At 42.6% G+C, this 22,485-nt stretch overlaps 1 protein-coding gene across 1 annotated transcript in view; it reads left to right on the plus strand.

Annotated features, from left to right (window-relative positions):
* Window positions 1–22,485, plus strand: part of COL25A1 (collagen type XXV alpha 1 chain) — a 405,886-nt gene that overhangs the window by 119,391 nt on the left and 264,010 nt on the right. The window contains exon 6 of the mRNA XM_033960097.1: window positions 8,412–8,429. Coding sequence (XP_033815988.1) covers window positions 8,412–8,429 — 18 coding nt within the window. The remainder of the gene's footprint in view (window positions 1–8,411; window positions 8,430–22,485) is intronic.

The raw sequence follows: 22,485 nt of genomic DNA on the forward strand, positions 1-22,485 counted from the left end.
ATGGGGGAGGCCTAAGGCCCTGATTGCTCAGGCGCCTCGGGTTCCTCTCTTGGGAGGGGTCTGAGGCAGTGGCATACCAAGGGGGTGGCGGGGGGGGGGGGGTGGCGCAGTCCGCCCCAGGTGCAAGCCATGAGGGGGGTGTTCCTGGCCTTGGAGTCATGGTCCAGGAACTTCCCTTCTCATGGCCCGGTCCCAAGGCTCTGAGTAGTCCCCGTGGCCCAGCATGTTCCCAGCCTTCTCTCCTGTCCGATGGCCCTTTACCTTCCATGAAGCTGAAAAAACTGTTGGCCTTGTCAGTGATTCAGCTATGTCGCCCGGGGCTCCCCTTCCTGCTTTCCGCGTCTGCCAATGACACAACGTCCTGTTTCCGCCCAGGTGGATTGCGGCAGAGGCAGGCACCGTAAGCAGGAAGGGGAGCCACAGGCGACATAGCTGATTCACTGCCGGGGACGGCAGTTTTTTCAGCTTCATGGAAGGTAAAGGGCCATCGGACAGGAGAGAAGTCTGGGAACATGCTGGGCCATGGGCAATATCCAGAGCCTTGGCACCGAGCCGTGAGAAGGGAAGTTCCCGGACCATGACTCCCAGGCCGGGAACACCCCTCTCATGGCTTGCACCTGCAAGAACATTGCTAAAAATATTTTTTTTACATGGGGGGGTCAAAAATGATGGCAGGGGTGTCAAAAAACAATGGGCCCCGGGTGTCACATACCCTAGGTACGCCTATGGTCAGAGGAGCCTGAGCCAATCTGGGACTTCCTTAGGGCTAAGCCTAAGGAAGTCCCCAACTGGCCAAATAAATGTTCGCAAATTTGCAGGCCAGTGCTTAAAAACCCAGCTTTTCTGCTTTCACTTTCACCTTGCAGTCAGACTTTGCTTCCAGATATGGCCCCCAAGTGTCCAGAGCATGAAGTACAAGTACTTCAAGTGCTGTCCCATGCAGGAACCTAACCCTATTTTTCCAATAGGATCTACTGTTTACTTTCTGCAGTTTTGAGGTACGTGCTGAGCCTATTTTCCCATAAACTCAACGTTTCGTTATTCACGATTTTGCAGTTCGCAAACATTTTCAGGAACCAAACTACTGCAAATAATGAGAATGGACTGTAATTGAAATGTTCTGCTTTTATCTGGGCACTCCTTTTATCTCTTGGTTGTTTAGCATCCAACTGACTCCTTTGTGGGCTTTTTCTTTTGAATGTTCTTGAAAAAGCTTTTTTATATTAGGTTTTGCCGCTACAGCAAGCTTCTGTTCAATCAAGTCTTAATCTGTCTTATTTCTGCTTTATATCTAACTTAGCAATGAATGCATATGCTCATCCCTGTTTTCCTCACTGTGCTGCTAATCATAGCAGCATTTCAACTTCCTTTTTTTCATGATGTTCTCAAAACACCTTCTTTATAACAGATTGACATTGCGGCAACTTCTGACTCTTGTTTCTGGACGATCATCAAAACTGTTCAAAGTGACTGATGGCAAAAGTTTTTGAGTGATTCGTACCATCTAAAGCAGTGTCCCACAAACTTTCTCGAGCCGTGGCACACTAAATGAAGTGGCCACGGCTCGAGGCATCAGGAAGTGTGTGGACGTTGCTGTGATGACATCACGCACATGCATGACATCATTGCACTGACGTTCATGCATGCGCGATGGCCCTCCAGGTGGGCCCTGAGATGCCAGTGGGGGGTGTCAGCAGGGAAGAGGGCTGGTGAGAAGGAGAGGCACCGGTGCCGGCTGATTGCCTACAGGACGTGCTTCCCACTGCGATAGGCACATCCTGTAGGCAGTGCGCTGGCGCCTCTCCTCCTCCCCAGTGTGCAGCGGCACACCTGAAATCTCAGGAGGCACACAATTTGCAATACACTGATCTAAAGCCCAAAGGGAATGATATTCACTACCATTAGCTCACATGAGTGTACTATGAAAGAGGGTACAAACACATATACAATTAAGACTTTTTATTGGCAGCCAAAATCAAACAGAATTTTAGGAATTATTAGGAAAGGAACAGAAAATTAAACAAAGAAAGAATATTTTAATCCTTCTGTATTACTCCATAGAACGATCTCATCTTGAGTATTGTGTGCAGTTCTAGTTACCACATCTCAAAGAAGATATAACAGAATAAGAAAACATACAAAAACAGGTGACCCAAATCATTAAGAGGTTAGAACTCCTCTTATATGAGGAAAGGTTTAACAGGTTAGGACTCTTCAGGTTGGAGAAGAGATGGTTGAGGGGGGATATCATAGACGTCTACAAAATTCTGACTGGAACAGAGTAGGTGAATGTGAATTGATTGTTTACTGTTTCAAAATGTACAAAGACTAGGGGGACACGCCATGAAGTTTAAAACAAATAGGAGAAAAGACTTTTTCACTCAGCAAATAGTTAAGCTCTAGAATTCATTGCTATGGGATGTGGTAAGAGGAGTTGTCATATCTAGGTTTTAAACCAATTTAAACAAGTTTCTGGAGGAAAAGTCCACAGACTTATTAAGGTAGATACAAAGAAAGCTACTGTTTATCCCTGAAGTTGATAGCGTAGAATCTTGCTAGTTTTGGGGATTCTGTCAGGTACTTATGACCTGGTTTGGCCACTGTTGGAGGTAGAATATTGGGCTAGATTGACCTTTGGTCTGACCCAGCATGGCTATTATTATATTCTTTTATGTTCTTATTCTTAATAACTTTTTGATTATTTCTCTAATTGTTCTTTCACATTGAAAGTTTAGATTGTTGTGTACCTCTGTGAAGCAAATGCCTGCTTTAGGCCTAGATTCACTAAACTTAACGATCCTGTAACGATGGTTGCAAAACCAGTTTTACTCTGCCCCGACTCAATCGCTGTTTTAAAATCGGCCAGGAATTGGCTAACAGCGACTGTATCGCTATCTTAGAAACATAGATAGAAACATAGAAATTGACGGCAGAAAAGGGCCACAGCCCATCGAGTCTGCCCATACCAATGACCCACTCCCTGACTTTTACTCCCCTATAGATCCCACGTGAATATCCCATTTTCTCTTAAAATCTTAGCGAATCTGTGCCTTAGTGCATTTTGATTTATATCTTTTAGAGAACAGAAGGTGTAAAATTTACAAGATGTGAAGAATTGCAAGCCACTTTAAATAATACGAAAATAATGTGCTGGCATGGCTAGCATCTCTGTGCAGGTGCTGTGGGAGACCTGAATTCAGTTCTTGAAGCCAGGTTTTACTGTTTGAACTCAGAAGGGATGGAAATGCTGCATGTGCTGATTTCATAGCTTTTAGGGTGTGGAGGGGGGTTGTCTGTTATCAAATGGCAGTAATATCTATTGGTTAAACCCTCTGCATATGTACTAGTTTCTTGAAGGAGTCGTGGTCTCTGGCCTCTGCCAAGGGTTATTGCTACAAAGCATGGGCTTTGTTTCTCAAACTTAGGCAGTGTTTCTCAAGCAAGTACTCTCTAGCAAGTCTGCTTTTTGTGATATTCACAATGAATATGTATAAGATAGATTTGTGAACACCAAAAAGTCCAACGGGACAAAGAACCTATGGGTATAAAACAGTACAAAAGGAAGTGGGGACGGACAATGAACACTCCACTGAAGACAACTTGTTTATTTCAGAAAAGGACACAAGCAGAAGCTGTGGACCCGACACAGCACTGTGTTTCGGCGTCTGAGGAACGCCTGCATCAGGGGTCACTGTGGCGTATATGTTCACAGATGACAGGTCTGGGATAAAACAAAGCTCGGTCCAACTAACATGCCAGAGTAACCAAAATCACTGAAAAGCATTGTCCGTTCCCATTTCCTTTCGTACTACTAAGATAGATTTGTGTGCATATAACTCATGCATATTCATTGTGGATATCACAAAAGCCATACTGGCTAGCTGGTACTGCTGGACTGCTTTGAGAAACACTGGAGTGAATGAATAGAGGCCTGGAAACATAAATATAAAGGGCTGGAATCCTAAAGGAGTGGGAGGAAACTGTCAGGAAAATAGGAGAAAAAAGTAATGTGCTAAAAATAGGATAGGAAGAGGGAGGGGTGGGTGGGCAGGAGACAGAGAGGTGGCAAAAGCCTTAGGAGACGTGAAAATATAGTGTATTTAGCTGCAACAGTAAACCTATCAAGCCGCGCAAGGGTAATACCATGCGCTAAACCGCTGGCCGCGCTAGCCCTACCGTCTCCTCTTGAGCAGGTGGTAGTTTTTAGGCCAGCACGGGGGTTAATGCGTGATGAAAAGTCACGCGCATTAACCCTGCTAGCGCGGCTTGATAAAAGGAGCCCCTAGTATTACATGTGTATATACGTAGGATGATTGATTTGGTATAAACATGTGCATATAAGTAGGATGATCAATGTGCCAGTAAATAAGTAAGATGATTGATTATGACATAATCATGCCGGTATTAATAATTCTGTATTGTAACACCACCACAGAGCTCTGTGTATTTCAGTATGGAGCCCTTGTATTGTAACACCTCATAGAAGCTCTTTGTAACTGTATGGTAACATAGCTACAGAAGCTCATGTAAACCGCTCTGAATTGACTCTCCGATCATTAGCAGCAGTATACAAGCTCTCAATAAACATAAATGTCTTTGTAGTGGGAAAGGAAGCCCAGATCTTTGTTAAGGCCCATCTGGTAGGTGTCAAAATATTTTATCATTTTAATTTCAAAGGTTTTACATTCTTGGATTGTCTTAAAGTTCCCTTTTAGTATTCGTACCATAAAATCATTGGTGCAGTGGTCAATTTTTCTAAAGTGTTGTCCAGTCACTCATATAGGAAAAACATTCAGCATCTAGGGATCCTTTACATGTTCATCTTTTAATGTGGTCTACTCTACATCATTCAGTGCAAAAAGTGCAAAGAGGCATGTTGCGTACATTGGTGAAACAACCAAATGCTAAAGACCACAATCAACTTACATAGATATCATTACATAGATACTAAAAGTAAATTTGACCATGTCTCCCGACTCGTGGCCAAGCTCCACTGGCTTCCGATAATCGCCAGGGTCCACTATAAATGCGCCTGTTTAGCTTTCAAAATCCTATATGGTATCCTCCCTCCCTTTATCCCTCTTTCTTGGAATTCCTCAAACCCTAATACCACCAGATCCTCCCACAAATTAAAACTATCCTTCCCCTCGCTAATTTCTTGTTGTTCTGTTTCAAACTTGAAAATTGTGAACTTTCATGAGAAGGCTCTGTTTGAGTGTTTGATCTCTGGCCTCACTGTATTGTATACCTGATTATTGTATCTATGATGTTACACTTTTTTTGGCTTGGTTGCTGATTGTACCTCTCGTGATTGGTTCATTCAATAAAAATATATTCAAAAAAAAAAAAAAAAAAAAGGCATTTCCCACACAGGAAAGCTAGGGACCTCCCTCCACTTCAAAATCACTGAGCTTTGGAACAACCTTACCTCCCCTCTTCGGAACTTGAGCTCTCTCCAAGTTTTCCGCAAACATCTGAAAACCTGGCTTTTCTCAAAAAATGTAAGTCTCCCTCCAACTTAGGAATCAAGGAAACTCTTATATCTTGGCATCCCAAGTCCTCTAAATTTTCTTCACACTTCTACCTCTAACCCTCTGTTGTAGTTCCTTCCTATTTCTCCTACTGTAAACCGCGTCGAGCTCTACGAACGTGGAGATGATGCGGTATACAAACCTAAGGATTAGATTAGATTAGATTAGATAAGGATTAGATCATATTAAAAATTGCAATAGCAACCCGAATGTCACCTCGGTCAGACAACACTTTGGAAAAACTGACCACTGCACCAATGATTTTATGGTAAGAATACTACAGGGGAACTTTAAGACAATCTAAGGACATAAAACCTTTGAAATTAAAATGATAAAATATTTTGGCACCTACCAGACGGGACTTAACAAAGATCTGGACTTCCTTTCGCACTACAAAAACATTTAAAACTGCTCTGTCCCCTTTCTGTCGCCTGCCCACCCCTCCCTCTTCCTATCCCTGAAATGCTTTCATGTTTTCCTTATATATACAGTACTGATATTTGTCAACATTTGCTTATTTCTGATCTGAAGAAGAAGGGTTGCCTTTGAAAGCTCATCATAAAATGTATTGAGTTAGTCCAATAAAAAAGATGGTTGGGAGGATATTATTAATTTTAATAAGGTATGAATATTGGGATATTTACATGATTTCTGTGTTTTATTGATTAATCATGGGGGGGGATAAAATAGGTGGTTATGTATATTTGAGTTGAATGTGCTTTTGTTGATCAATTAAATGTAATATATTTGTGTAATGCAATTTTGAAATTTGAAAATCGAATAAAGAATTTTTTAAAAATATTACCTTATTTCCTTTGGTTTTTTTTGCTTTATTTCTATATATTACCTTGGAAAGTGGACTAACACGGCCACTGTACTCATTTAGGAGGGGATTCATCAAAGGTGTGCCACTGTTAAGGCAGGGTTATTTTATGCAATGAGGTCTTGTGCTAAACTAGCACCACTTATGGTAATACAACCCATCTTAACAGTAACACACACTGATGAATCCCCCCTTAATTTAATTTAATTTTTAATTTAATTTAATTCTTATATACCACTAATAACCGTGAGGTATCTAAGCAGTTTACAAAAATGATGCATTAAAGATACAAATAAAAATAAATAAGATAGGTACTTGGAAATTCTCTAACTGTCCCAAAGGCTCACAATCTAACTAAAGTACCCGAAGAAACAATTTATGAAAAGTAAAGATAAAATATAAAGACAGAGGTAGAGATAGAGATAGAAATGAATATTCCAACAAGTAATGAATAAATAAGTTAAAGATAGAATTAAAATAATAATTAAAGTAAATAAAAATAGAGATAAAAACAAGCATAGAGAGAAACAGAAACACACTCCAAAAAAGCATCAAGATCTTTGACTTGTAATTATTATGATCATTTAATATCAGATCTTAATGCCATTCCGGAATACATCTTATCCCTATCTCTCTCCATACCCACCTCCATCTCCACCCCAATTCACTTCAACCATTATTCCCATTCTATTTTCTAACTGCCATCAACCCCAGTTCCGATGGCTATCATCTGGGTCCCGAGATTCCTCCAAGAACAGGCGACATCTCTGGCATGGTAATCTCCACTGCTGCCGCACATGATGCGAAATCCTCAGAGGCAGACCCTTCGGAACGGGGGAGGAGTGAAGATGGTGTCTGGTGCCTTGCTGGAAAGGGGTCCCGAACTGACCATTGATGCTGAGCTTCGGTTCTCCCTTGCTGGAACGGGGGAGAAATGAAGATGGTGTCGGGTGCCCTGCTGGAACGGGCTCCTGAACCGACCGTTGGTGCTGAGCGCCGGACTGCAGCTCTCCCCTGCCGAAATGGGGGAGGAGTGAAGATGGTGAATTAATTAGGAAATTAATAGTTCTGGCTCTTTTTTTAATTGAAATTTTAACATAACATCACAAGACATCTCTTGTACAAGAAAATCAGATGAAAAAAAATATTTTAAAGAAAAACAATGAAGAAAACAATTAAATCTTTCTTAGACCACAATAACGGAGGAAGAGAACTATAAGAGTGAGGAGCAACTCAAATAAAACAAATTAAGGAATTGGTATAACAGTAGATAAAGACAAAGCGGCCCTATAATACCATAATCATGACTGTCTTAAGATCTTATTGAGCTGTCCCGGTTGTCATTTTCTTCAAATCCAAGAATGATCGGAGTTCTTATGGCATAAAAAAGTGTATTTTACTCCTAGAAATGTAATTATAGATTTACAAGGATATGCTAGAAGGAATGTTCCAAGTGTTAATGTTTCTGACCTCATTGCCAAGAAGAACTTTTTCCACTCTTGTGTAGTTCTTGTGACATCAGGGAAGATCCAGACTTTTTTTTCCATAAAATAACGTCTGAGAATTTCGGAAAAATAATCTTACTATGGAGTTAACGTCATGTTCAAAGACAAACGAGACTAACAAAGTTCAAGTTTCAAGTTTATTAAAAAATGTTTAAACCGCTTCATCAAATTTCTAAGAGGTGTACAATATAAAATTTACTTAAAAACAGATTAAAAATCAGGGGTACTAGATAAACCAAAACATCTTAATAAAACACATAATAAGACAAATGGACTTACTTCAAACAATAGGAGAGAAAGGGAAGAACTACAATTGTAAAAGAGAAAGCGAGGACAGAGGACAGTGTGGATTCTAATATCTCTGTACGATTTAGCGATTCTGCTACCTTTGGAAATGAATACTTTTTAAAGATACTAGTCTGAAATTTTTTCAGGTTTACTCATGTCTAAATTTTGCACATTTCTATTATGTATTTACTGTATGTAGCTGTTGATTTATTATATTCCCATTGTGCAGTATGTAATTCTCTTTTTTTTTTTTTCAATTTATAGGGTCAACCAGGACCTCAAGTAAGTTCAAATTTGCTCTTCTGCTTGGTTTTATGCATCTTTATGAAGTCATAAGATTTAAGGTATTTGGCCAAAGTCTGAAAAAGGGTCGGCATAAAATCTACCGTTAATCGTTGCACAACACAGGAAATCAGCTAAAGCCAGCGCCCTCTGGGGATTTAGGTCCACAGAGCACACCTTACCTATACATCTTAACATAAACGCTTAGGGCTGCCTTTACTAAGGTGCGCTAGCGTTTTTAGCGTGTGCTAACCCTGCGCCACGCGCCAAGAACTAACGCCAGCTCAATGCTGGCGTTAGCGTCTAGCGCGGGGAGCAATGCAGTGCATGCTAAGCGTGATAAAAACGCTAGCGCAGCTTAGTAAAAGGAGCCCTTAAACTTGTTCTTATATAAGAAACTGAGTAAATGCTCACATAAAGTAGGGACAGAATACATACTCTGCGCAATAAACAGTCAGGGTTTAGAAGGGTAAAGAGATGGGACTTTATATACTACTTTTCCATCAGCTGTTTGGCCAGATACGAGCCTAACACCATTCTATAGTTTACTTAGGTTTAATTTGGTAATTATTATACTGCTTTATATCCTTTGTTAGGGGCCCTTTTACTAAGCCGCAGTACTAACATGTACCCCCATCCCCCCCCATTACCGGGGGGGGGGGGCATGCTTAGACATCCAACAGTAATTATAGCATCTGCACGTCTTCATGTGCTAAAAAGTACTTTTTATTTTTTAGCGCTGGGGGTGTATTTGGGGGGCAAAGAGTAGGTATGTTCTGTGCTAATCAGTTAATGCAACTATATTGGCGTTCGCCACCTAATTAGCATGTGATTAGCAAGGGAGCTCTTACCATCTAAAACATAAGCGTTGGTAAGTTCGCTAATGGGGAAATTAGCTTGTGGCCATCAAAAGCTTCCTACCCTTGCTATGCTACTGCAGCAAGTACAGCTTACCATGAAACTTAGAATTCTGTTAACAGCCTAACAATAGTGAACTGACCAAATATAAGCCCCCACCTCCTCAGTGTGGGGCTTTCTCGTGTGCTGAGGCCACTTTTAGTGTGATAGAAAAATTGCTCTGTTTTCCATTATTCCCATTAAAGGCCACTCACTAGTTTCCTTAACACACGGCCATTAGTGCACGAGCGCTTGCCAACAGCTATTTTCTAGGCAGTAACTGCAAAATTTTATAAACGGCGTCTAGATTAGGCACCACTAGGCACCCTAATTTCAGCCGCCTAGGTTCGGTATCCACCCCCAATTTTTATTTTTTAATCGGCGTGGTAATTGATCAAAAAAACATTAATCAATTTAAGAGTTTGGCGCTGAACTCATAGGACACCTAGCAATGCCTAAGTGAAGATGCCCCCCCATGCCTAAGGATGCCCATGTTTAAAAGTAGGCGTGGTTATAGGCGGAGAATAGGAGTGGTCGACCTAGGCATTGTTACAACAATTACAACAAGGAGAAAAGAAGTTATCCTGCCATTGTATCGGGCGATGGTGCGCCCGCATCTGGAATACTGCGTCCAATATTGGTCTCCGTACCTTAAGAAGGATATGGCATTACTCGAGAGGGTTCAGAGGAGAGCGACACGTTTGATAAAAGGGATGGAAAACCTCTCATATGCTGAGAGATTGGAGAAACTGGGTCTCTTTTCCCTGGAGAAGAGGAGACTTAGAGGGGATATGATAGAGACTTATAAGATCATGAAGGGCATAGAGAGAGTAGAGAGGGACAGATTCTTCAAACTTTCTAAAAATAAAAGAACAAGAGGACACTCGGAAAAGTTGAAAGGGGACAGATTCAAAACAAATGCTAGGAAGTTCTTCTTTACCCAACGAGTGGTGGACACCTGGAATGCGCTTCCAGAGAGCGTAATAGGGCAGAGTACGGTACTGGGGTTCAAGAAAGGATTGGACAATTTCCTGCTGGAAAAGGGGATAGAGGGTTATAAATAGAGGATTACTGCACAGGTCCTGGACCTGTTGGGCCGCCGCTTGAGCGGACTGCTGGGCACGATGGACCTCAGGTCTGACTCAGTGGAGGCATTGCTTATGTTCTTATGTTCTTATGTTAGGCGCCCGACGTAGACACCGCCAAATTAGGCAAGTGAAAAGCTAGCCTAACGGAGTAGCACCTATGTCTAGGATGCCTACCAGCTATGTCCGCTTAGGTGCCACTAGGCGTGACTCTAGAAACAGCACCATTTTTTTGATTGAGAACCGCGCCGAACGGCACCTACAATGTAGGCATCGCTTGGCACCATTTATAGAATCTGGCCCTAAAGGCTCATGTGCTAACCACACGAATTTGTTAGCATGCAGCGATGTAGCTGCGCTAACTGATTAGCACAGAACACGCCTATTCTCTGCTCCCAGACACGCCCCCAGTACTAAAATATAAATTCTATTTTTAGCGCATGGGTAATGTGCCAATCCCAGAGCTTGTGCCACAGTAGTGTTTTGTAATCTGCGGTAAGTAAGCGTTGCTGCTTACCACAGCTTAGTAAGAGGGCTCCATTGTTTGTAAAATATAACGAAACATCAGAAAGTGTGGGGCAGTGGTTAAATCTACAGCCTCAGCACTCTGGGGTTGTATGTTCAAACACATGCTGCTCCTTGAGACCCTGGGCAAGTCAATTAATCCCCCATTGCACCAGATACATTAGATAGATTGTGAGCCCACCAGGACAGACAGGGAAAATGCTTAAAGTACCTGTATATAAACCACTATGAGTGTGGTTGCAAAAACTACAAAAAGGCAGTATACAAGTCCCTATCCTTTCCCCTGATGTCATAATGCCTCATTCCGCCAATTAAAGCCAACCTCATCAGTGATGTCACAATGGCTTCATTGTCCTATACTTGGCTCACTTCTGATATTGCACTGGAGGAAAGTGTAGTGCAGTGGTTAAAGCTACAGCATCAGTACCTTGAGGTTGTGGGTTCAAATCCATACTGCTCCTTGTGACCCCAGGCAAGTCACTTAAGGGCAAATTCTATAAGAAGCGCCCAAACGTTAGGCGCCTAATTAGACACTGTTCAGCGCGATTCAAGTAAAATTGGGTGCTGTTTAAAGAATCACGCTGAGTGGAACCTATTTTGGAGGCGCCCAAGAAATAGGCCAGCTCTAGGCACAACTAAAAGTTAGGCGCCTAGCTGAGCGCTTAAGCACGCTTAAGAGCAGTGATTCTGCAACAAGGCGCATAACATATAGCCACGCCCACGTCTAACATGCATAGCGCCTATTTTTTTGAAGGCCGTCTAAATTTTTAGAGGCGCCTTGTTACAGAATCACACTTTCTTGATAGGCGCCTGTGTTTCAATCAGTGCTGATTAAAAAGCTTAATTGAACTCTTAATTGAAAACTTAATTGAACCTATTTTGGAGGCGCCCAACTAGATGGGCGCCTATCTAAATTGAATAACAATATTCAATTTAGATAGGCGCCCATCTAGTTGGGCGCCTCCAAAATAGGTGACTCACTTTAGGCGTTGATTACAGAATTTGGGACTTAATCCCCCCATTGCCCCGGATGCATTAAATAGATTGTGAGCCCAGGGAAAAATGCTTGAGTCCCTGAATAAATTCATCTAAACCATTCTGAGCTCTCCTGGAAGAACGGTATAGAAAACTGAATAAATAAAGAAACTGAAGGCAAATTGCCCTGGATCAGTGGTATGGAATGCTGCTACAATTTGGGTTTCTGCCAGGTACTTGTGACTGGGCTAGATGGACCATTGGTCTGACCCAGTAAGGCCATTCTTATGTTCTTATATATACAGTATATATACACAGTCAAATAAGGTATGAGGAACTAGTTTTTAGCATACAGATTTTATTAATAATTTAAGGATAGAAATGTAATTGCTTGAGAATGTGATCAGTTATTCTATAAACCATATTCTATAAATGGCGTCTTAATCACGGCTGGCTAGCAACGCCTAAGTTTGGGATTCATGCTGAACTTAATTTTTTTAATTGGCTTAATCGGTGTGATAATTGACCATGCCAGTTTTCAGTCAATAAAAAAATAAAATTAAATTAAGCAATTTAACAATTTGGTGCTGAACTCTTAGGATGCCTAGGGACGCCTAATGATGCCTATGTTAAAAAGTAGATTATGATAATTCAATATATATGTGTATAATTTAATTGATTAATATACATAGGAATTATATTATTCATGTATAGATATGAGATGGGGGTGGGATATAAATCTTTTAGTTATATATTGTTATGGAATTATCAAGTGATAATGTAATATGTTGTGTTCATATTTTAATGTACACTTGATGTATATGTTAAAATGAATAAAGATTTGAAAAAAAAAAAAAAGTAGATGTGATTATGGGTGGTGAATGGGCACAGTTGACTTAGGTGTCGTTAGGCGTCTGACATAGGCACCGCCAAACTAGGTGAGTGTAAAGCTGGCCTAATGGAGTGCCTATGTCTGGGCCGCCTAGTGATGTCTAAGAGGTCCTTATATCAAACTGCGCTAGCGGGGTTAGCGCGTCGGACATTTCATCACGCGCTAACACCCACGGCCAGCTAAAAAACTAACGCCTGCTCAATGCAGGCATTAGCGGCTAGCGCAGCAGGCGGTTTAACGCATGGTATTATGCGCGTTAAACCCCTACTGAATCTGGCCCATAGTGTACATTTGACTATTCATAAAAATTTTTAATAACATGCATGGCTTCAGTCCTGATGCATGCAACATACATTGAGCAGTTTGTTGAGATTTGTTCCACAATTTCTATAATTTTTATTTTAATTTGTAGCCTAGTATTTTCTTCTTGCTCGTTTGGGCTTTTGGCTCAGTTGGAACTGTCCCCTATTAGGAATGCAGTGCCATAATCCTTCATTTGCAGTTAGCCAGAGGTTTTCTTTCTATGTGGTTCCATACCACTCTAGCTCGATCTTCAAAAGTGACAATCTTTTTGCTAGGGGCTGCAGACTAATGCTTCCTCTGGATCCTATTACCCCTGCATACAAAGGCTGACCATTGTGGGAAAATGTAGAGATGCAAAGGGTGAACCATCTCAAAAAGTAAGATTTACCATGCCAAGGAGTAAGACTGAAGGCCAAAGAGTGAGACTTTTCAGTCAGTACATCTGACTGGGGTGTAAATCTAGAATGATATAAGTGTAGTATTGCTTTGGAAGTGAATCAAGGTAGCTTTAAATGATATTGGGTTATCTTTGGAGCCTCTGAAAGAATACAGTGAAAGTGGGGAGCAATTTGGGTACATTTTTTGAGCTGAAAATTGTCTTCCATCCAGTAGTTAAAAATATGTACATCGGTTTCCAAGCATATGTGCTATACTTACAATAAAGGGAAAAGGACAAGGGGAAGCAGTAGGCAAAAAGGCATGCTCAGATTGCATCTATAATAATAAAACGCTAAGCGCGCATGCGCACTCTCGCCGCGTGTTCCCTGAGTCCTGATCTGTCGGGATGTATCCGGCAGAGTGCGCATGCGCGCTAAGGCAAAGGCGGTGCGGAGCGGAGGATGCCAGGAGGAGAGCTTGCCGGCTCTGGCCTGATTCACAGCAGGTAGCACCCCCCCAGCACCGACCCTACCCAGCACACCCGAAACCCCCGTTGATCCTCCCAGCCGCACCTACCACCGTGCGACAAACACAAACCTTCCGCCTCCAGCAACGTCCCAGGCACAGTAAACACGCTGCTTCGGGCCTTCTACTGGCTTGATTTCCTCTGCCGCGTCCCTGATGATGTCATCAGGGACGTGGCAGAGGAAATCAAGCCAGTAGAAGACCGCGAAGCAGCGGTGTTTACTGTGCCTGGGACGCTGCGGCTGGGCCATTGGAACTTCGTGTTGCTTCTGTTTTTCCTTCGGGCCCCTCGATGATTTGACAGACATATGGGGGGAGGGGAGGAGGAAGCAAGTGGTTAAGCAGCAGGAGGGGCCGAGCTGTTAAACCGGCTGCAGATGTTAGTGGCAAGGGAAGCTCCTGCAGACAGCAGTGTTTTCAAGAGCCTGGAGCCTGAGAGCCGAGAAGGGTAAACCAGCGCCCATTCTCTCCGCATGTCCCAGTCTCTGCAAGACTGAGTATTAGACGCATGATGTCATGAGGAGGAGAGGATGTGGCTCTCAATGGAAGGGGAATCCTTCACTTTTCCTCTTTGAAGGGCATGATGTCATGCTTTTTTTCTCCTCCATAGGATGGAGCTGGATCTGCCACTCCCTGTCTTCCTGCTTTCCCTTTTGACTTCAGATTCCCAGCTGAGTTCGATATGTTCCGTGCTGGCTTTTGGAATAGGAAGCGCTGAAACTCTTGCTTTTCTAGAGCAGGGAGGGATGTCCTTTCTCAGAGGGGGAACGAAAGCATCCTGATGTTGTGACATTGTGTCTTGGCTCTGACTAGGGATGGGGAAACCCAGAGACTGTGATGTGTCAGGAAAGGTGATTATCCATATGCTTTTTTCTTTTGTCAGTTCTTATAGGAGGGGGGAGGGGGGTCTACAGATTGTAGTGTTCTTTAGTTCTGTGAGCATCCATGCTGTTACCTCTGTGGCCAGCACTAAAAACACTAGCGTGGCTTTGTAAAGGAGGAGTGGGTTTGAGAGATGGTCGTGCGCAGGGAGGAGGGGCCAGGGAGAGAGACAGAAAGAAAGACAGACAAAGAGGAGAGAGACAGAAAGAAAGACAGACAGAAAGAAAGACAGACAGGGGGAAGGGAGAGTGACAGAAAGAAAGACAGACATGGGGCCAGGGAAAGAGACAGAAAGAAAGAAAGAAATGCCTAAGTCTACACATCTATTCTAGCACCCGTTAATGTAACTGGCTAAAAAACTAGTAAGAACATAAGATCATAAGAGTTGCCATACTGGGACAGACTGAAGGTCCATGAAGCCCAGTATCCTGTTTCCAACAGTGGCCAAACCCAGGTCACAAGTACTTGGCAAGATCCCAAGGAGAAAAACAGATTTTATACTGCTTATCCTAGGAAAAAGCAGTTGATTTCCCCAAGCCATCTTAATAATGGTGTAAGGATATCTCTTTTAGAAAATTATCCAAACCTTTTCAAAACCCTGCTAAGCTAACAGCTTTCACTATATTCTCCAGCAATGAATTCCAAAGTTTAATTACTCGTTGAGTGAAGAAATATTTTCCCTGGTTTGTTTTAAATCTACTACTTAGTAACTTCATCTAGTGGTGTACCTAGGGTATGTGACATTTGGGACCGATTATTTTTTAACATCCCCGCCCCATATAAAAAGGGATTGGAGGAGTACCCCCAGGAGCTGCACCCAGAGCGGACTGCCTGCCCCCCCCCCCCCCCACCCCCTTGGTATGCCACTGCCTGATGATGGAGATTTGGGTCTCCAAAGGTTAGTAAAAAATATATTAAATTAGTCCAATAAAAGGATTACCTAATTTCCATTATCTATTTATAAATATTTATCAATACAGCTACAATACTACTTTATTTTAAAGCATCAAAAAAAATATTTTTTCTACCTTTTGTCATCTCTGGTTTCTGCTTTCCTCATCTTCTCTTCACTCTCCATTCCATCCAGTGTCCACCCTTTTTCTGTCTCTTTCATTTTTCTCTTTCTGTCTCTACTCCCTTTCCCCATGCTCTGGCATCTCTCTCTTCTCCTTTCCTTCCCTCCTTCCCACTCCAACTCTCCCCATATTCTGGCATCTGCTTCCCTTCCCACATGCCATGGGATCTCTCTCCTCTTCTCCTTTCATCTCTCCCTCTCCCTCCATTCTCTGACATCTCCTTTCCTTTTTCTCCCTTCCTTCAAGCTGGTCTGACATCTCAGTCTTCTTCCCTTCCCTCCCCCCATGCCCTGACATCTCTCTCCTCCCCTTCCATCTCTCCCTCCCCCTTCAAGCTCTGGCATCTCCTCTTCTTCCTTTCCATCCCTCCCCGATGGTATGGCATTTCAATCTCCTTCCCTCCTCCCATGCCTTGGCATCTCTTTCTTCTCCTTCCCTTCCATCTCTCCCTTCCCCTCCATGCTCTGGCATCTCCTCTCCTTCCTTTCCCTCCCTTCCTGATGATTTAGCATTTCTGTCTCCTTCCTTTCCCTCCCTCCATGCTCTGGCATGTCTCTCCTCTCCTTCCCTTCCATTTCTCCCTCTCCCTCCTCCTCCATGTTATGGTATTTCCTCTCTTCCCTCTACCATATGCAGGATTTCTTCCTCTCACCTCTTTCTATCTCTGTTGCATCTCACTTCCTCTCCATCACCCCATGTCCAACAATTATTCCTCTCTCCTCTCTCCCCTCTTCCCTCCCCCATGTGCAGTAGCTTTCCATCCATCCCTCCTATCCCCCTGTGTAGCAGCTTTCCATCCCTCCCTCAGTCCCATCCTCTTGTGTAGCAGCTTTCCATCTCTCCATCCCATCCCCCTGTGCAGCACCTCCCGACCGACCTCCCCAACCCCACCGTGAAATTTAATATATCTTCGGGCATCCCACAGGAGCAGCAGCGGTGGCCGGCCATTAGAGGCAGCGCTGTGAACAGGCTGTTTGCAGCCTGCTCCACCAGGGCTTCTCTCTGTCATGTCATCAGTGACACAGCAGAGGGAAGGCTCCAGCAGGGCAGGGCAGGCCACAAGCAGCCTATTAAGAGTGCTGCCTCTATCGACTGGCCACTGCCACTGCTGCTGCTGCTGCTGCTGCTTTAAGAGGCAGGCCTGGAGGTATGTCAGTGAAAATGCACATGTAACAATGAGGGAGTGATAGGGTTAATAAAAAGATAAATAAACTGTGAAATCAGCTGAGTGAAAATCAACCCTTGGTTTTTGAAGTTATACTGTATATTAACTTGACTAAGTTAATGATAGGTGAAGGCCACTTGTCAAGTCAAGAAGATATATACAAGGGAAAGTAGTAATCTAGGCCTGGATTTTTGAAACAGGTTTTTTCTGGGATATTTCTATGAACAATAGATATTTCTTGACAATTTATGTACATAAAGTATATTAGCATCTGAACAAGCTTTTTATTATTTTTTAAAATTTCTATGGGCTTTGGGGCAGTTACGGCAATGGCAGCCGCTAGCGGGGTGGTGGTAAGGTTTCTAATTTTCATGTATTTTAATTTGATAAGCTATGGAATTAAATTTCATCTGCCATTTATTTGCCTACTCTTCCAAGAGCCTTTTGCAAGTTCTCATAGTCTGCATATGGTTTTTAACAACTTTGTTATTGGCAAATTTGATCACTTTTCCAGATCATTTATAAATACGGTAAAAAGCCCCAGTTCCCTTACAGATTCTTGTGATACTCCACTATTCACCTTCTTCCACTGAAAGATTTCGTCATTTAAACCTACTTACTGTTTTCTGTGGACCTGATATTCAAAGTAATTTAGCTGGCTGCTGACTGGTTAAATTGCTTGGTTGGAGCTAGCTGCTAATATTCAGCAGCCCTTAACCAGCTAATTACTCCTGAATAGTGTGGTTAGTACCTAAATCAAAACTGGCTATGTTGGGAGGGGGGGGCATTCCAAGGGCAGAGTCAGCACTTTATCTATATTCAAGAGGACTAGAATGCTAACCTCAGCACTTAATCAAAATGTGATAAAACACTTGTGTGTTTACCTCACTATTACAACATGGAGATCATATTACATTTCTATAGTAGGAACAGAACTTACTCCTGGCAGAATTCTGTGCAAAAAATTCAAAATTCTGCAGGTTAATTTGTCAAAATTTAAACAACATTTTTGCTAATTATAATGTTTTTCTTCTACCTTTGTTATCTGGATGTTTTTATTTTTCCTTCATGTTGGTTCCACCTTCTCTTTTCTTCTTTCCTGTTGCCTGCTAATTCTCCTTCAAGCAACTGCTATCTATTTATCTTTTCTTTTCTCTCCCATCTATTCCCTCATTACACCTGCTTCTGATATATTGATCATTCCTTTTTTAGCTCTTTTCTGCCTCTTTTTCACTTTTAAGCTATCAAATTTCCATCTTTTCTCCTGTTCCCCATCCCATTCCTTCCTCAGCCCTCCATTCCTTTTCATCTTCCTTCCATCTCCACCCTCATAGCTTGACATCTCCCTCTCTCTTCTCTTCTCCCCCTGTACTTTCCCTCATGGTCCAGCATTTCTTCCACTCTCTTCCCTCACTCCCATTGTCGGGCATCTCTCCATCACTCCACTCTGCTCCTGGATCCAACATCTCCCTCCATCTCTCCCTCTACCTCCTGTGTATCTCTCTCTCCCTCTTTCCCATCCATCCCCATATCCAACATCTCTCTCTCCCTACCTTGTGTCCCTCCTCCATGCAACATTCTCTCCCTTCCTCCCACTGCCATATCCTACATTTCTGTTTCTTTCCTACTGTTTACCATCTCTTGCTCCCCTTGACTTGTACCCTGGGTCAACCCTCTCTATCCCCCTCCATGCACCATCTATCCCTTCCTCCCCTCTATTATCATGTACAACATTTCATCCTCTCCCCTCACCATGCAGGTCTCTCTCCCCTCCCCCTGTGCCTACTTCTTTCCTTCCTCTCACCCTTCCCTCCCCCCCCCCCTGCCAACAACCTTCCTTCCTATCACCCCTTTCCCTGTGCCAATTTTCCTTCTTCTCACCCCTCCTCCTGTGCTAACAACCTTCCTTCCTCCCCTCCCCCATACTCTCCCTAGTAAGGCTTGCTTCATTGGATTACAGTATCAGCAGAAATTCACACATGCTGCCTGTTGCTAATCTGGAAGCCTCTCCTCTGCCACAGAGAGACTTCCAGATTAGCAGCAGGCAGTGTGTGTGAATCATTGCAAGTGCCACGACCCAATAGCTGACACCGTCTGTCATTCTGCATGGGAAAGGGGGAATTATGCGTGACTGTACAATTCTGAATAAATTCTGCATTGCTTAGTTGTGCAGAATTCCTCCAAAAGTAAGAACCGTTGGCATGTTTGCCTCTTTGTGAAAGTTGGAGGATTTTCTGACATCACTAACAGCTCTGCTGCTGGTTGGGCAAAATAAAAGCTTGTGTCAGTGGGGCATGGAGTCCTCCTGATTTGTATGCCATCGGTAGAAGTGCTCATAATTTGCATAAGCCTAAAAAAATCATTTAGTGAGGTAGACTGTTTCACTGGGCAGGATCATGTTGAACTTTAAGCTTGAAAGATCCTCATTTAATAAACTGTGTTCTGTTTATTCAGGTGAATAAAACCCTATTTTTAATGGATATAGATGAACAGCTATTAAGTTGATGGAATTTAATTACTTGGTAGCATTAGCAATCGTTGCTCTAACATTAGGCACATGTAAAAAGTCTGTCCTTATGCCCCATATGTCCCAAAACAGTATTGTAGATTGTTTGAAGCAAGAAATTATGCCTTAATAGTTTGAAATTCTTCATCCATATAAAAGCAAAAAAATTGTGCTTATATTTGACAAATCACGCGTACCATTTACTGTATTAAGGGGATCTTTTACTAAGATGCGCTAAATGCTAATGTGCCCTTTATATTTTATGGACGTGTTAGCATTTAGCACGCTTTAATATTTAGCGCTCCTTAGTATAAGACCCCTAAATTTGCAAGAAAAAATATTCCATAACTTGTGTGCCATCAACAAGAAACCAACAGCAGTCTGGATTTATGATACTTTATAAGAGACTTTGGGGTCCTTTTATTAAGGGCTCCTTTTACAAAGCCACGCGCTAAAGTGCTAAAGTGCAAAGTGCTAAATTGCCACACGCGCTAGCCGCTACTGCCTCCTTTTGAGCAGGCGGTAGATTTCCGGCTAGCGTGCACTATAGCGCACGCTAATCCAGTGCATGCGAAAAAAGAGCTAGCGCGGCTTTGTAAAAGGACCCCTAAGATGCGCTAACTGATTTAGCGTGCGCTAAATGCTAAGATGCCCATAGGATATAATGGATGCCTTAGCATTTAACGTGCGCTAAATCAGTTAGCGCTTCTTAATAACAGGACCCCCCCTTAATTTTGAGAACTCCTACTTTTGCTCTGCTACATGGGCACTTGCAATCAGGCTGGCTAAGCCAAATCTCCATATATCACCTGCTATCTCATTCATTTATTTGATACAAAGGAGGACAGCCTAATTATTGAACCATACTGAAGAAGGAAAGCAGTATTTTGGGCTGTACCTTCCTGCTGTATTGCCCATGGCCCCTACTACTGCTTTAAACCTCACAATACACTACGCCTGCATGGTTCAAAGCCCTTAGTTGGCCATGGAGGAGATCAGGGCCCACTATGCAACTGCTGTTCATTTTGTTGTCCCTCTTTGCAGACAAAAATCATTGGAGGTGTTGAGGAAAAGACCAAGTGGCATAAATATGCATGAGGCGAGTCACTTTCATTTGAAAAGAAACTCTGCAATGAGAGGGCATAGGATGAAGTTAAGTGGTGATAGGCTTAGGAGTAATCTAAGGAAATACTTTTTTACAGAAAGGGCGATAGATACATGAAATAGTCTCCCGGAGGAGGTGGTGGAGACAAAGACTATGTCTGAATTCAAGAAAGCAAGAGACAGGCAAGTGGGATCTCTTAGAGAGAGTAGGAGATAGTGGGCCGTTTGTCCTTTATCTGCCTTCATGTTTCTAAGATCAATCCCCTGTTCCTTAAACCTGGAAGGGAGCAGAAAATGAGAAACTGGTCTACTGTTCCTGATTGTCTTTGGAGCTGGAGAGAGACGAGGCCTGCCTCCTGTATAAACTAGTGGCCCTCTGGTGGCTACAGAGTGTCATGCAATATGGATCCAGTGGTGGTGCTTCTGCTGTTCCGTTCCACCTTTGGTCAAATGATATAAATTCCACCTATCACAGAGCTTTGTTCACTTTTCACTTATTACATTGCTTTCAGATTTATGGACTTTTGATGCAGGTTGTAGTGCCAAAATATGACCTATGTCAAGTCCCTATGTACTGAATGATTATTTTAATTAAGGGTATTGACTTTTGAGAATTGCTTACTTTTTTTTTTGCCTGTTCATTTTGGTCATCTCCCTTGGTTTTACCTACTGTGTACTTTATGGAGTTTGGTGGTTTATTTATTTTGGGAAGATAGCATATAGAAAACTATCAGTTATACACTTTGCATGGTGTACCTAACTACACCTCCCTAGACCAGGGGTAGGGAATTCCAGTCCTCGAGAGCCGGAGCCAGGTCAGGTTTTCAGGATATCCACAATGAATATACATGAGATAGATTTGCATCTCAAGGAGGCAGTGCATGCAAATCATTGTGGATATCCTAAAAACCTGACCTGGCTCCGGCTCTCGAGGACCAGAATTGCCTATCCCTGACCTAGACCAACCATTGACTTGGCAGAAGTGATCGCACTTAACTGTTGGGTCACCAAAATGGGTTTACACTAATATTCTATGATGTCTTAGGTGCGCCTAAGTATCATTATAGAATTAACGCTCGTGTCCCATTGTGATGCCTAATTTGAGGTGCCAAGTAGAGAATGACGGGACAAATTTTTCCTCCTCCCTATAAGAACTCAATTTCCCTGTCCCATCCCCACAAGTTTTGTCACTGTCCCTGTCCCATTCCTGTAAACTCTGTCTTAACTGCAGAAGCCTCGAACACTTATGATTTTAAAAGTGTTTGAGTCTTGTGCAGATGAGCTTGCAGGGATGGGGCAGGGACAGGAAAAGAACTCAGGACGGAAAAATGAGTTCCCGAGGGTATGGGGAAAAATTTTCTACTGCCAAGTTACAGAATTACCTTCATAGTAACATAGTAAATGATGGAAAATAAAGAACAGCATGGCTTTATCCAGTCTGTCGTCTGTGACTCCATGCAAGTTACTTCCTATGTCTAAGGTTGTAACTGATGCCCGGTGCAGTCTACCCTCATCTTCTGCCTCTTTTTTTCCCTTTAAAGTATGAAAGTTATTTTATGTTTTACTATGAGTGGAAATGCTCTGTACTTCATGCCAAATAGGGAACCTTTGTTTTATCTCACGCCTTTTTGAATTTTGTCATTCGATAAAAAGAATGATGCAGGCTTTAATGAAACTTGCATTGAATTCACTTGCTGATGAAAATGTCAAGTGGAAGTTTCTTTGAGCCAGCTGTAGCTGTTG

Source organism: Geotrypetes seraphini, chromosome 1 (genome assembly GCF_902459505.1).
Source record: "Geotrypetes seraphini chromosome 1, aGeoSer1.1, whole genome shotgun sequence".
NCBI classification, from domain to species: Eukaryota; Metazoa; Chordata; class Amphibia; order Gymnophiona; family Dermophiidae; genus Geotrypetes; species Geotrypetes seraphini.